Source organism: Chrysochloris asiatica, unplaced genomic scaffold, assembly GCF_000296735.1.
Source record: "Chrysochloris asiatica unplaced genomic scaffold, ChrAsi1.0 scaffold00001, whole genome shotgun sequence".
Lineage (NCBI taxonomy): Eukaryota > Metazoa > Chordata > Mammalia > Afrosoricida > Chrysochloridae > Chrysochloris > Chrysochloris asiatica.
In genome coordinates, this window is record NW_006408519.1 from 40,161,067 (window position 1) to 40,177,291 (window position 16,225).

General features: G+C 42.7%; 1 protein-coding gene across 2 annotated transcripts in view; it reads left to right on the top strand.

The window, feature by feature from the left end:
* EFR3A (EFR3 homolog A (S. cerevisiae)) overlaps positions 1-16,225 on the top strand; it is a 68,295-nt gene that overhangs the window by 11,898 nt on the left and 40,172 nt on the right. For both annotated transcript variants that reach the window (XM_006830710.1, XM_006830711.1), the window contains 4 exons: positions 2,276-2,425; positions 3,948-4,085; positions 10,044-10,122; positions 12,951-13,086. In XM_006830710.1, coding sequence (XP_006830773.1) covers positions 2,276-2,425; positions 3,948-4,085; positions 10,044-10,122; positions 12,951-13,086 — 503 coding nt within the window. The remainder of the gene's footprint in view (positions 1-2,275; positions 2,426-3,947; positions 4,086-10,043; positions 10,123-12,950; positions 13,087-16,225) is intronic.

Genomic DNA, 16,225 nt, shown 5'->3' on the forward strand with positions numbered 1-16,225 from the left:
TACGATATTTGAAATTTTAAAATGTCAACTTTTCATATATGAAACACTACAAAACACATTAATGAACTAAAATACTTGGTTTGAATTTTTTTCTTACTTTGCCTGAAACATATTAATGTTCCCTGTTAGTTTCTAACTGTGATACTTACCATGAGTCCTTTTATTTTGAACAGAACACTATCAAATATGAATTACAGTTGGGAGGGGATGGAAAGAGACAGAAAGAATGAGTGTCTAGATTATTTTCAGTGCCTGTCTGCAGAGTGTGTTTCCCGTTTGTAAAGACATGCGTCTCTTCCTCCATATCCTGCGCCTAAAATATTTTCTCCAGCTCTCATTCAGAACCTTCAGCGAGGGGTGTGGTGGGGGATCCACTCCCACTCAGAGTGGCTCCTCAGGGTTTCCAAGACTATACATCTCTAAAGAAGCAGACAACCCTGTCTGTCTCCTGAGAAGCGGCTGTTGGGCTCGAACCACTGACCTTGCAGTTAGCAGTTCAAGGCTTAACCCAGAGTGCCACCAGGGCTCCCTGAAGCCACTGCCAGGAGCAACCACCCTTGTTGGATGCTTCCTGTGAGTCACTGTCCTTGAAGCACATTCCATGGATTAGCTCACCGAAGGCCTTGCAGATCTCTTCGCTGCAGGTCGTTCACCTGTTCTGGTTTCTTGATAAGAAATTCCTTTGGAGATTTTGGCTGGAATGTGCTGCTTCAGCCAGGCTTTAGAGCTGTAGTGGATGCCAGCCAGGTAACTGGAGCTGTTGGTAGTCCTGCCTCCAAACAAGGGTCTCCTAAGCTGCTGCTCTGGCAGTCGGCTCCTGAGTTCTCCTTGTGCCGTCTCAGCGGTCTGTGTGTTCTCCACCACCCTGGCCTTTGTTAGCAGCCTTGGCCTTGACCTCCCCCAAGGAGTACCAGCAAGTTCGCAAAGCATGTAGTGCTGGATTTGCCCATTCTGATAGCTGCACAAGAGCCTCTCAAACCATCATCTTTAATGTTTTAGGAAGCAGGATGTCTAGGTAGTTTTGAGTTGATCAAAGTGCATCTTTATACCTCCCAGTTCCCTTCTGCTGCCTGTCCAGTGTCACATTACTGCCACGTCTCACTCTCTAGCTCCTACTCCTGACATACTGCCCCACGGACTGGTAAAGCAGTATCATCCTTGTCCCTATAGCTTCCATTCTTTAAACTTATTTGCAGTTTTTGGGAGACAAAATTGGGTAATGGAGCAAACTTCCAATTGGTCAGTATTTCAGCGATTAGGAAAATAGTTCTGTTTGGCTATAGAGGGACAAGTGGAACAGCGGCTGTATCTGCTTGAGAAACTATCTGCCTCTTCTTCCCGTTCTTGAAGCTGGAGATGATTTTCAACAAGACTGAGAAATCCCTCCAGGAACTTTGGGGCTGTGGATTAGGTTGGGAGGATTGAACAACATTTTTTCACTATGTTGGGCCTCTGGTGGCACTGTGTATTCAGCATTGGTCTACTAACCCCAAGGTTGGTGGGTAACATCCACCAGCTGCTCTTCCAGAGAAAGACGAGGCTGTCTTCTGCCGTAAAGATTTCCAGTCTCAAACCCTAGGTAGGGTTTGCTGTGGGTCAGAATGGACTCACAGTGAGTGTGTGATTGAGCTTGGGATCCATGTGACTCAGGTTATCTGTATTCTGTTTCGACAGTTCTCGTTTGTTACACCTTGCACGTCCCCACTGCTTCTAGGGAGCAAAGGGCTGAGGGAGCCCAGTGAAGAAAGCCTGCTTGCCCCAGCTCCTCGGGCTTCTCAGCAAGAAATGTAGAGCATAGCTCAGAATGGTTTGCATCACTGTGGTGCTGTGGGATAAAGCACTGGACAGCAAGGTTGCTTTGAACCACAAGGGTCAGTGGGTTCAAACTCACCAACCACTCCTTGGAAACCCTTCGCAGGATTGCTATGAGTTGAAGTCGACTTGATGGCACTTAACAATAACAATGCTTTTGATAAGATTATTTTTGCTGCCAAACACAGACCACAGATTCTGTATCTATATTTTACAGTCCTTTTAAACTGTAAATGTTGATTTTTCCAAGATGCTATTTAGAGTAAGCTTCTTTTAGAACTGCTGTGCCTTTATGGCCCTCTCAGATCTTTGAGGTTTTAATTTCTTAGACTTATTTTTGCATATTGCTTTTACTTAACGTAACTTGAGATGCCAAGTGTCATGTTGTATCTGTTCCCCTCACTAGGCAAAAAGGTTTGTTGAAGAGCCTTTCTTTGTGACTACAGTGAGTTTTCTCTTACAGTATCCGAATTGCTGGAATAAGAGGTATTCAAGGAGTGGTTCGCAAAACAGTTAATGATGAACTTCAGGCCACAATTTGGGAACCCCAGCATATGGATAAGATTGTCCCGTCCCTGCTGTTTAACATGCAAAAGACAGAAGAGGTGGACAGGTATGAAATAAAAGGTGTTAGGGTAGAAGCTATGTTATGTTCATGTGTGTGTGTGCATGCTTGCTAGGATAAGAGAATTGTGTCTTTAGTTTTGTATAAATAGTACTGGTATAAAGGTGGTTGTTGTTAAGTGCTGTCAGATTGATTCCAACTCATAGTGACCTTGTACTAGGCTTTGTGAGGAGCTGCCGGTGGGTTTGAACTGCTGACCTTGTAGCTTGCAGTCCAGTGCTGATCCTACAGCACCACACTAGAAGTCCTAACATGACTTTGACTGTATGTATTAATTTGTTTTAGAGTGAATTTATACTTTATTTATTGCTCATTACTGAGCATACAAATTGCTATTGAATAAGTAGTTATTAAAGTTGCAAATCTGAGAAGTAGAGAATATAGCTGAGTGTCTGTTACAATAAGACTAGTAATAATGGCAACTGCAGTCATAATAGTAGTTATTCCGTATGTAAATACTTCCCACTCCATGTCCAGAAAAACATTAGACACCATTTTTTATTTATTCTGTTCAGATAGTTTGGAAGGAGAGAGTCTTTGGGGTACCTGCTGATTTTCCCACTGAGGGCTCTGTTCTTGCTCCCCATTTTTCCACTGCTGTGAGTATTCCCTCACTGCATTTCAGAACCTGTCATCTCCAGTTTGGCACAGTGCCCAGCCTTCCTGGTTCTTCCAGTCTGAAGAGAACAACTTGGATCAAATTGAAGAGATTTGATTCTGTAGTTCTAGAGGTTAAAGTTTCTTTAGAAATTTGATGATCATATCAAAATGAAATGGTTTAGGAGAAGTGAAAATGTGAAATTAATTCTCTGAAGCCCTTACATGCTCATCTCAAGGTCAGCAGTTCAAAACTTCCAGCTGTTCCGCGGGAGAAAGATGAGGCTTTCTGCTCCTGTAAAGATTTACAGCCTCGGAAGCCCTGTAGTGAACGGTCGCTATGAGTCGGAACTGACTTCACGGTACTTAACCACCACTACCAAAGTTATACTTAACCACCACTACCAAAGTTATGCTGATAAGGGAAAGAAACGTTTATTCCCTTAGATGTGACTGTCTGTTGAAAACACCTATGTCCAAACTGTTCTAATTAGCTTTTAAAAATGTATCTTTTATTCACGGGCAGTGTCATACAGCTTCACTTACCACTTTTGCCCACTTAGAATTATGCTGGAGAGCTCTAAAGGTTATCTGGCTCTTACTGAGCAGTTGCAGTAGGCATAGAGAAGCCATGTGAGAGTGCATAAAGGGGCAGCTTCCTGGAGAACCTTGCCCCCCGGGTTACAAATAAGCTACTGGACGGGTTTTCTTCTCCTTCTTTAGAAGATTAGAGTAGTAGTTTAGGAGATGTTCTGTTCTTGAAGGGAGAATTAGGGTACAAAGCTGTTTGGGGATAAAAGGATTTGTTATTTTAGAAGGTCTGTAGAGTAAACTCTCTTCTGGTAGACTGTTGGAATTCATATTAGAATTTTTGCATCCGTTGTTCCTTTCTCTTCCTCTTCTTTCTTTCCAGTCGACTAGGGCCTCCTTCTTCTCCTTCCACAGCCGACAAGGAAGAGAACCCCGCTGTGCTGGCAGAAAACTGCTTCCGAGAACTGCTGGGTCGTGCAACTTTTGGGAACATGAACAATGCTGTTAAACCTGTCTTTGCGTGAGTAGTTGGGCTTCGTCTGGTTGGTTGTGTGTTTACTGACGAGGACGAGTCCTCATTTAGCTGCGTGACCAGGCTACTTACGGTACCAGGATGACGTGCGGGAGCAGGAATAGCCCAGGATGGAGTCAGACCGCACATCACCAACCATTGAACTAGCTTTCTCTCCTTAAATATGAAATACAACAGTGTACACAAAAGTACATGTGTCATTAACTGGAATCTCCACTTAGAAGCTTTAAACTACAGAAGTGCGGCAGAATATTACAACCGAGTGTCAGTTCCTCCTGTTCCCTGGCCTTTTTTATGTTTATTTCATTTCTTGCTGTGTTTGCCATTCATTTCTCAGAATAAATTTCAGTTTATATGTAGAGCAAAAGCAGCAGGGAGGCCATGTCTGACTTCCCCCTGGTTTCACAGGGGGAAGGAGACAAAAACTCAAAATCAGCCCAAGGTCCATTGATTCCTGTGAAGTGGAGGTCAGACATGCTTCCACCCTACAACCTTCTTTATCCTGTTCTGACAGCAACCCTCCCTCCCACAGCGCTCTCTGCTGCACATCAGGGCTCCATAATCCAGTGCAATGGGCACACAGACCTCATAACAGTGCTCACAGTTACGGGGATTTTTAGGGAAGTGAGCGGGGTACAATTCAGGATCAAAAGCACCTTGGGACTCAGCAGTCCTCCCTTGAGGAACGCCTCAGGTCTGCCCTATGCAGGCACCCTCACTATTGTCTTCAGGTTGTGGGGTCCCTCGGCCTCTGCTCTGCTCTGGCCAGTGTCACAGAGCTCCTTCAGACACATTCTGCAAGCCAGCTTCCTATCTGAAGGCACTTGGACTTTTCCTGGGTCCGTGGGCCAGAAAGGCGGCAGCTGCTCTGCCTCTCACAGCACGCACAGGGCTTGTCCTTCGTGATGGTCCGGGGTCATCTATCCCTACTTCTGAGCTGGATGACAAAAACAACCAGTCTTAGTATTAGAGTCCTGAACACCCTATTTGCATGTGGCACTATAGGATAAGCAGTAGACTGCTAACAACAGGTTGTTGGTTAGAAATCCTATAAAATATCGCCATAGTCAGAATCCACTTGATAACAGCAACAAGGCTTTGGATAGAAAAGCTGTATCAGTCAGTTCATCTACCACACCTCGTGACGAGTCACAACAGGGATGCTATTTCTCCTACTCGGCTTTCTCTTCTTCACCTTGTTGTTGTTGTTGTTGTTGTTAGGTGCCAACGAGTCCTGTAGCAGAAGTGTATGTGAACTTTGGGTTTCTTTGCATACACACAATCTCAGTCTTTTGTGAAGGCTTTGTGTTCGACCTCATTCATCAGGTGAGAGATTGCCTGTGTGATGTTCTGAATTGTTTGTGAGGTTGTTAGGTGCTGTCGTGTCGGCTCCGACTCATACCGACCCGATGCACAACAAAGCAAAGCACTGCCACGTCCTGCTTCATTCTCAGAATGGTGCTATGCCTGAGCCCATTCCTCTTGCCACTGTGCCAGTCCGTCGCGTTGGGGGCCATCCTCTTTTTCTTCTGAAGTTTTAATGTTGTTGCTATCAGGTGCCATAGCGACTCTAAGTCCAGCAGAATGAAGCAGCGCCCGGTCCTGTGCCATCTCAACAATTGCCACGTGCCTGGAGCCCATTGTTGCGGCCACTGTGCCAGTCCATCTCCTAGGGGTCTCTCTTTTCCACTGTCCCTCCTTTCTAACAAACACGATGGCCTCCTACAGGAACTGGTCCCTCCTGATAATATGTCCAAAGTGCCAGAGATGAAGTCTGGCTGCCTTGGCTTTTAAGGAGCATCTGGGTGGTGGTCTTCCATTGCAGATGTGTTTGTTCTTCTGGCAGCTAGTGATACCTTTAATAATCTCCTCCAACACCATAACTCAGATGTATCAATTATTTTGCAGTCTTCCATATTCATTTCCCAACTTTCACATTAAATGTGAGGCTACTGAAAATACCATGGCTTGGGTCAGGTGCACCTTAGTCTTCAAACTGACATCATTGCTTTTGAACACTTTAAAATGGACTTGTGCACCAGATTTGCTTAATGCAATACATCGTTTGATATCTTGGCTGCTGCTGCCTTGAGCGTTGTTGATGATTCCAAGCAAAATGAAGTCTTTGACAACTTCAGTCTGTACTCCACTGATATGAATGTTGTTTATTGGTCCAGTGGTGAGCATTTTTGTTTTCATTACATTGAGGTGCAACCCATATTGAAGGTTGTGCTCTTTGATCTTCATCAGTAAGTATTTAAAGTCCTCTTCGCTTTCAGCAAGCAAGGTTGTATCTTCTACATATCACAGGTTGCTAATTAATGAATCTTGCTCCAGTCCTGATGCCACGTTTTTCTTCATATAACCCAGCTTCTCGGGTTATATGCTCAGCATACAGATTGAATAAATATGATGGTGAAAGAATACAACACTGGTGCACACCTTTCCTTATTCTAAACCATTCAGTGTCCCCCTGTTCTGTTTGAATGACTGCCTCTTGGTCTATGTACAGGTTCCTCATGAGCACAGTAAAGTGTTACTGAATACACATTCTCCACACTGTTGTCTCTAACTTGTCATGATCCTCATAGTCGAAAGCCTTTGCCTAGTCAGTAAAACACAAGCAAACATCTTTCTGGTATTCTCTGCCTTCAGCCAAGATCCATCTAACGTCAGCAATGATATTCCTCATTCTACTTCCTCATCTGAATCCAGCTAGAACTTCTGGAAATTCCCTTTCAATGTACTATTGCAGTAGTTTTTAAATTGCCTTTAGAAAAAATTTTACTTGCATGTGATACTAATGATTTTGTTTGATGGTTTGCACATTCCATTGACTCACCTCCCTTTGGAATGGGCACAGCTATGGGTCTCTTCCAATCAGTTGGTCAGGTGACTGTTCCAAATTTTTTGGCATATGTGAATTAATGCCCCCTGTGCTGCATCAGTTTGTTGAAAGATTTCAATTCGTATTCCATCAATTCTCGAAGCCTTGTTCTTTGCCTTCAGTACACATTGGACTTCTTTCTTCAGTACCATTGATTCTTGATCATATGCTACCTCTTGAAATGGCTGAATAGCGACCATTTCTTTTTGGTATAGTGACTCTGTATTCCTTTCATCTTCCTCTGATGGTTTCTGCATTATTCATTATTTTGGTCATAGAATTCTTAAGTATTTCAAGTGGAGACTTGAATTTTTTTCTCACTTCTTTCAGGTTGGAAAATGCTGAATGTGTATTTCCCTATTCCTTATCTAGTTCCAGTCTTTGCGTGTTTCATTCTAATGTTTGACTTTGTCTTCTCAAACTGATCTTTGAAATTTTTTATTCAGCTCTTTTACATCATCATTGTTTCCATTTGCTTTAGCATCTCTACACAGGAGAGCAAGTTTCAGAGTCTCTCCTGACATCCCTTTTGGTCTTTTTCTTCTTTCTTATCTTCTTAATGACCTTTTATTTTCTTCCTTGTATAATCTTGATGTCATTCCACAGCTCTTCTGGTTTTTGGTCGCTGGTGTCTTGTGTGATCTTTAAATGATCTTTAAAGTCAGACTGGATATGTTCAAGGTCAGTTTTCTTCAGCTTCAGCCTGAACGTACATGTGAGCAATTGGTTGTCCCATAGCCTGCCCCTGGCCTAGTTTTGGCTGTTGATATGGAGCTTTTCCACTGTTTCTTTCCACAGATGTAATTGATTTCTGTGGATTCTGTCTGTTGAAGTCCCTGTTTATAACCACTCGTGAAGTTCATGTGACAAATCACTCATCTGTCAGTTCCTCTCACTGTAGTGGCTTGTATGTTGCTGTGATGGTAGAAGCTAGGCCACCCATATTTTAGATGCCAGCAGGGTCACTCATGGTGGACAGATTTCAACTGAGCTTCCAGACAAAGACAGACTTGGCAGAAGGAACATCCACCACTTTTTAATTTAGTCATTGAAAGCCTTATAAATAGCAGGGAAATCCTGTCAGAACCAGAATATTGAATATTGAAAATGATGAAGACACCAGAATATTGTCAGATACAATGCCAGAAGATGAACCCCTCAGGTTGGAAGGCACTCAGAATACAACTGGGGAAGAGCTGCCTCCTCAGAGTAGAGCTCACCATGGTGATGAGAACCATCAATTCAAAATGAGAAGGAGCAGCTGCAAATATCAAATAATAATTGAAACATGGAATGTGCGAAGTATGAATGTAGGAAAATTAGAAATTGTCAAAAATAAAATGGAATGCACAAGCATCAATATTATAGGCTTTAGTGAGCTGAAATGAGCTAGTATTGGTGATTTTGAATCTAATAAGCTCACGGTTTATTATGCTAGGAATAACAAATTGAAAAGGAATGACATCACATTCATCATCAAAACGAATATTTCAAGCTCTGTCTTGACGTAGAACACTGTCCATGATAGGATACTATACATACGCCTACAAGAAAGACAAGTTAATACCACTATTCAAATTTACCCACCAACCATTAAAGCCAGTGATGATGAAATTGAAGCATTTTGCCACCTTCTTCAGTCTGAAATTGATCAAACATGCAGTCAAAATATACTGACAATTACTGGTGATTGGAATGCAAAGGTTGGAAACAAAGAGGAAGGATCAGTAGTAGGAAAATGTGGCCTTGGTGATAGAAACGATGCTGGAGATCGAATGGTAGAATTTTGCAAGATCAATGACTGGTTCATTGCAGATACCTTTTTTAAACAATATAAAAGACGACTACACATGGACCTCACCAGATGGAATACACAGATGCAGCTTTAATCCTCCTTTTGTTAATCATGTGCATTGTTCATCGTATTCAGCTTCTGCACCATGTCCAAAGAGTCCAGGTATAACATCCCAAAGGCTTAATATCTAGGGTGGATGTCCTTACCCTGGAGTTTGAGGTTATCTTTGTTGAGGTTGATCCTCTAAATTATATAGGAAATCAGAGAATCATTAGATTTTCAAAGGATTCTGTGACTGAAAAACATTGAGATCTCCTGCTTAAACACTGGAGGTGCTGCTCAGAAATAATCGAATACTATAAAATACAACAAAAAAGCACATTTTTACATTAATGTCCAGACAGGCAATGCAGGTTTTATTGTGAAGCATTCTGTAAACCTCATTTAAATCTAGAGAGCTTGACTTCTTCGGGGATTTGGCCTGAGGGACTTTTCTTTCTTGTTAGCTCATATTTATATTTAAGAATCTACCATTTTGCTGTTTTATGTCAGAGTTTGATAGTTGGGGGAAGCACACTCAGTCCCCATTATTCCTGGGTTCCATGTTTGCAAATCCATCTGCTCAGATCAGTGAAGCCCTTCCTTGGTCCTGTATGGATGTGGGCAGAGGGGCAGAGCATTAGAGTCACATAATCCACCTGTTCCCAGCACGGTCACCAGGGTGCTACTGTCTTCTCGTGTCAGCTCTCGTGTTCTGTTTAGTGCATGGTGTCTGTGTTTTTTGCCTTATGTGAGTGAGTTCACTCTATCAGCTGGCCTCCCCACTGCAGTGCCGAAGCACTGTCTAGTGTTCCTAAGCACATAAAGGCCATGATGTGTTTTACAGAGCGAGTACGCGCATTAGGTGAGTTTCATTCAGGCATAGGGTACTGATGAGTTCCATGTTAATGCATCAACAGTATGTGTCAAGTAGGAGGTCTTTAAACAGAAGCGCACTTAAAACCAGAGTACATGTTAACCAGTTGATGTACGTGTCACCAGAGGCTTGCCTACCCTTTGATTTTCCGGAGGAGAATGTTCTTATTCACTAATTCAGTGTTTGTGGCAACTTGATTGAACCAAATGACCTCAGATAAGAAAAATCAGCTGTGTGTATCATAGTGCTGAAAATGATTGTTAAGCTTTGTGTATTGTTGAGGGGGCTAGAGGAAAAATATGTAATAAAATCTGTATTCTCCAAATAATTTTTAATTGTTATTTCTAGGCATTTAGATCATCACAAACTATGGGATCCCAATGAATTTGCAGTTCACTGCTTTAAGATCATAATGTATTCCATCCAGGTAGGACTCAGGGCATTGGTTATATTTCTAGACATGCTTTTGGTTCTTTGTAGGTATCAGGCCATCCACCAGATAGGGATCACTGGGGGTGGAGTGCAGGAACGGGTACAAACCAGGCTGAACCCAACTGATTTGTATTAATTCTTTACCACCATTTACCACTCTTATGTGCCAAGAAGAAATGATACCTAATAAAAAAACCATGCTCTTGATTGTGCTACTGTATTTTACTAATAAACTGGTACTGGAATGTGTATTTATTTATAGAAACATAGAGCACTGGCTGGTGGTGTAGTGAGTTATGTGATGGGCTGCTAACCACAAGGTCAGCAGTTCAAATCCACCAGCTGCTCCACAGGGGAGAGAAAGGCAAGACCTTCTTCTCCCATAGAGATAGACAGCTTCGGACACCCTGTACAGGGCCGCTGTGACTCACAGCCGACTCGATGGCCCACAGCAGCAGCAGCAGCAACAGCAACATAGCTGGGCAGTCATTGAATATTGACGCTTAGTGTTTATAGAAGCTTATGACACAGATAGGCAGAGGACCAACTGGGTTGTTCTCAAAGTGTGAACAGACTCAGGTAACTCTTAAGTGGGAATTCAGGTCTGTAGTACACCACTGATATTTTTAATGGCCTGAAAAGTCATCGTTGTTTTAAAAGTGATGAGGTAGTATGAAGCAGCAGAGATTTGAGTACAGGCCTACCAGGAATTGCTTCCTGGATGCACTATAGGAGCGTGGGCAGGTTCCTATGTATTCCCTTTATATGTTATATATTAAAATAACAGTCTGTGTGAAGCCGTGCATGTTGAGTATATTTCCTATTATGATAGCACATATGTTATATATAATTGTATATAATGATACTATATGCTGTTTGTTGTTGCTAAGTGCCACTGAGTCAATTCCAATAATGACCCTGTATAGGATTTCCGAGGAGCGGCTGATAGGTTTGAACTGCTGACCTTACGGTTTGCAGTCCAGCTGAACCTACAGCACTACACCAACAGTCCATATGCTAATCGTATATAAATATATATGTTAATTATACATTGAAATAGTTTACGCTACCAGCATCCCATGGCAAACCAGCTGTGTCTTATGCTGTGCCGATTGCATTCTGTGTGTCATGTCATTACGTCCTCCTGGATGGATGAGGTAGATACTGTTAGGATCCCCGTTTTATTGCTCTGAAAACTGACCTTTAGAAGGTTAAGATAGCTTGCTCCCAGGCTCGCAGGCATAATGAACCTGACACAGGGCTGTGGGGCCATGGGAAGGCAGACACAGATGGGAGGTCCTCTTCTTTATATCACGTGGTGCACAGTGGAGACCCACTCACGTTTCAGTGTAGATGTTTGTTGTTATTAAATGCCATCGAGTCGGTTCTGAGTCGTAGTGATCCTGTATAAGGTTTCCAAGGCTTTACATCTTCACGGGAGCAGAAGGCCTCATCTTCCTCCCATGGAGCAACTGGTGGGCTTGAACTGCTGGCCTTGTGGTTGAAAGTCAAGTGCTTATCGTATGGAGCCACCGCACTCCCCGAGTATGTGTGGAGTATTAAACAACCTTTTTAGTCAACAATTAAAAAAAAAAAAAGAGAGAGAGGATTGAACAAACTATTGAACAAACTATTCCATCTTTAAAATAACAATAATACTCAATGGACTTGAAATGATCAAGCATTTTTCATTTTGACAATGATGGAATGAGATTTTTCACTGTTGGGCATGGTTGTGTTGTTGTTGTTGTTGGCTGCCATCGAGTTGGTACCGACTCATAGCAACCTTATGCACAGCAGACTGAAACACTGCCCAATCCTGGGCCAGCCTCACTACTGTTTCCACGCTTGAATCCATGGATGCTGCCATCTCGCTGGGGGTCTTCCTCTTTTTCTCTGACCCTCCACCTTACCAAACATGATAACCTTCACCAGTGACTGGTCCCTCCTGACAATATGTCCCAAGTATGAGAGACGAAGTTTGGCCATCTTGGCCTCCAAGGAGCACTCTGGCTGCACTTCTTCCAACACAGATCTGTTGTTTTGGCAGCCCATGGCACTTTCAATATTCTCCTCCAACACCATACATAACTAGGTGTCCACAATAAAAATAGTTTTTTTTTATTGAGCAAGAAGAAGTATTGTAAATGTTAATAATCTTTTACTTTTTAGCAACATTTTTTCCTGCTATCAAATTACAACAGTGTATAAATGTTGTGAATTAGAAATCACAGAGAAATTAGAAGAGAATAAAAATTACTCAAAAATATGCACTGTGAATATTCCATTATATTTAACTATCGTCTATAGGGTAAACTCACAGTCAGTAGGTAAAACCCACCAGTCATTTCACAGGAGAATGATAAATCTTTCCAGTCCCCTAAAGATTTACAGCCTCCGAAACCCTACACAGAGTCACTATGAGTCAAATTGACCTGACGGCACTTAACAGCAACATAGTCATATGTGTCTTTTAAAAACCAGTTTGAATTTTATTGAATATCAAATTTTGCAACTTGCTTTTTCCACTCAAGCTATCAAAAATATTTCTAGTAGCCCTATCTATTTATCTCTCTCTCTTTTTTTTTTTTTTTAAATTGTTGACTAAAATGAGAGGACTTCAAAAAGTTCATAGAAAACTGAATTACAAGACAGTGGAATTTTTTCACCAACTTTCTGAAGCCCTGTCATAGCATCCCATAGCGTGAACATCTTAATCAGTCCCTGTAACCAGACATTTAAATGTCCCTTTGTTTATTCTTATGACAACCCCAGGCTGCCGATACTTGTTCACACCTTGTTGTCCTGTTTTGTGACCTTTAGGCTCAGTATTCTCACCACGTGATCCAGGAGATTCTAGGACACCTTGATGTTCGTAGAAAAGAGTCTCCGCGAGTTCGAGCAGGCATCATTCAGGTTCTACTGGAGGCTGTTGCCATCGCTGCTAAAGGCTCCATAGGTGAGTGCCTGTGTGCGGGAAGCTGGGCTTGGGAGGAGCAGTGCACCATGGGAGACTCGGCTACATATTTTGTCTCTTACCTCTTCTCTTGGAATTTGGGCTTCATATGATTTTTCTCAGATACTTTAATTCATAGTTCAGCATTTCCCTTCAAAATGGCTTTTCCTTCACTTCTTTTCTTTTAATAGAGATTTTGTATGCTGAACATTTGGGAGAATACAGCCATGAAAAACTTAGCACTTACTTCGGATTCAATACCTCCCTGTAGTACTGTAATACAAGGCAGAATGTGGTCACATGTTATAAGAAGACCAGGGTTAAGAGGGGCAAGGGAAAGTGAGTTAACATATTTAATTCTCTAGTGTATTTTGCCTGTAATGTGTGGTGTTAGTGTAGAAGTTAGAGACAGGGCTTTAAGTTGCACCAAACTGTGAATGCAGCTCTTAGTGGATTGGCAGTCTTTAAAGATTACCTTTCTACTTTCTGCTCAAAGGAGCCTTGATGGTGCAATGGTTAAGCATTTGACTGCTAACCAAAAGGTTGGTGGTTCAAACCCACCCAGCAGCTCTGTGGGAGAAAAGACTTGGCGATTTTCTCCCATAAAGACTATTGCCCGGAAAACCCTCTGGAGAAGTCCTACTCTGTCGCAGGATGTGAGTTGAAAAGCCAGTCACCAGTACACAATGACAGCAAGTCTCTCTCAGAGATGCGCTCTTGGAACATTCCCCTGACAGAAAAATGGGGGAAGAGTTAGATACCAGGAGGCTGCTGTGGTTTAAACATGAGGAAAGAACTTCATCTTGGATGTCAGGTTGTGGGGAGAATCTCATTATGATTTCTTTCTCCCAAAATCAGTGTAGAAACACATCAGCTGGAAAAATATTTATTTGCTTTCTTTTGACCGATCATAATGTTTATGGGTAACGCAGTGTCAAAAAAGAGTGGGTATTTTGGATATGAACTTCCCACGATTTATCGTGTAACGTAGAGACAGAAGCACAGGAATATAATGTAATTTGAAAGATGATATGAAATGCAGGTGATCTGTTGAGCCATCGCACATTAAATACAGACATACCTTGGAGTTACTGGCAGCTCAGGTCCAGCCATAAAGCGAATATTGCAAGGAAGTGAGCCACATAAATCTTTGATTTTCCAGTGCATATGAAAGTTTGTTCTGAAGTTTACTGAGTGTGCACAATAGCGTAATGAAAAAGATTAAGATATCGTAAGACTGCGCAAAATGACACAGACACAAGGTGAGCCCGTACTGTCCGAGAGATGCCCCACCCCACCCCACACTCAGTGCCGTTGAGTCCATTCCCACTCATAACAACCCTCTAGACAGAGGAGAACTGTCCCTTTGGGTTCCTGAGACTGTAAATCTCTACAGGAACAAATATCCTCATCTTCCTCCTGGGGAGTGGCTGGTGGGTTTGAACTGCTGACCTCGTGGTTAACAGCACAAGGAGTAACCCACTATACCACCAGAGTTCCTCCTTTCTCGGTGCAGGGTTCTCACAAGCCTTCAATTTGTTAAAAACAAAGCCAGACCCCTCAGCATCTATGAAGCACAAAGAAGTGCAGTGTGGTAAAGCTAGAAGAGCCAGTGTCTACTCTGTTAGTGCAGTGAGGGTCTTCCCACACACACACACACACACACAGGCTCCCTTCCTGGAAGAGATCAGAGTTGGGAGGAGAGGGTGGAGATGAAAGCCCCTCATTAACATGCAGTGTGATTGACATACTGATGGAAACATGTGCAGAGGCTGCGTGGGACTCATCCCAGAGAGCAGATCTGTCCACCTGAGTCTGAGAAATCAGCTGCTGACTGCCACTAAGTTGTAGCTAGCCCCGGCACAACAGAAGGAAACAACACTGCCCAGTCCCACGCCGTCCTCCCCACGCTGTTAGGTCTCAGCCCGTGTTGGAGCCACTGTGTCAGTCAGTCCATCTCATTGAGGTTCGTCCTCTTTTCTCTGACCCTCTGCTGTTCTTCACCATGAACTGGTCCTTCCTGACAACATGTACAGCTTGTTTGTAATTATTGAGGCAAAGTCTTCCTTTTCCAGGCTCAAAAGATGCAAAGTCTCCTAGCTGCAGTGAACTATACAATAACATGATAGATGCCAGCCCATATGTCAAGTTAAGCTGCAGGGTAATGCACTGGGCCCCAAGGTCAGCTTGTGCCTCAAGGTCGGCGGTTCAAACCCACCAGCCACTGCTTGGAAACCCCGTGCAGAGGTTGCTGTGAGTCTGAAGTGACTTGATAGCACATAACAACAGCACAGTTTGAATAGTGAAAAGGTTTTGATAACCTTTATATGTGTAGACACAGGTGTTGTGGTTTGTACCAAAGATTCAAACAGTGTGTTACTGATGGTGCCCGGTGACTATTTGTCGGGATAGCTGTCACTGGACCCAGCACTGTGTTGTTCTTGCACACGTTGGGTCACGGTAAGTCAGAGCCGTCTAGAAGGCAACTGTCAACAGCACAGCTAGGAGACTTGCTTATTTACTATCTGTCCTCCAAATGGATTCAGTCATAAATGATTATTCCTGATGATTTATAAAATACCAAAAGTATTGTCTGGTTTATTTATTTATTTATTTTTAAATATTTTCAGTTTTTACCTTTTAATTCCATTTTTATACAAACTGTTTTTATTTTGTTTTGTTTTTAAGTTTTTATTATGAATTGAGTGATTAGTTTATATGGGAGGACATCAGTTTTACATTCATTGTTTCATTGCAATGATTACAGTCTCCTCTGTGCATCATCAGTCAACAGTATTTGCTTCTATTCCCTCTGTTTTACGTGTTTTTTTTTTTTTTTTCGTGGTGGTTGGGGGGATGTACACAAAAACACTCAGGAGTATATAATCATTTAAACAACCAAAGGGCATATTCTGCAAGCCTGCGTCTTGGCCACCAGGACCTGGCTGCCGACACACAGCCTTTCTCTTTCCATGAGTCTCGAGTACTCATCTACTCCCTTTCTCCATGTCCTCATCTCTGCCTCCATATCTGGTGTCGCTGCTTCTCTGGATAGGGTCCCATATGTCGGGGACTGACCTCGGCATAGTTGTGTTGTTCACGAGTGTTTGGTTCACGAGGAGGGGAGATCCAGCGGCGATAG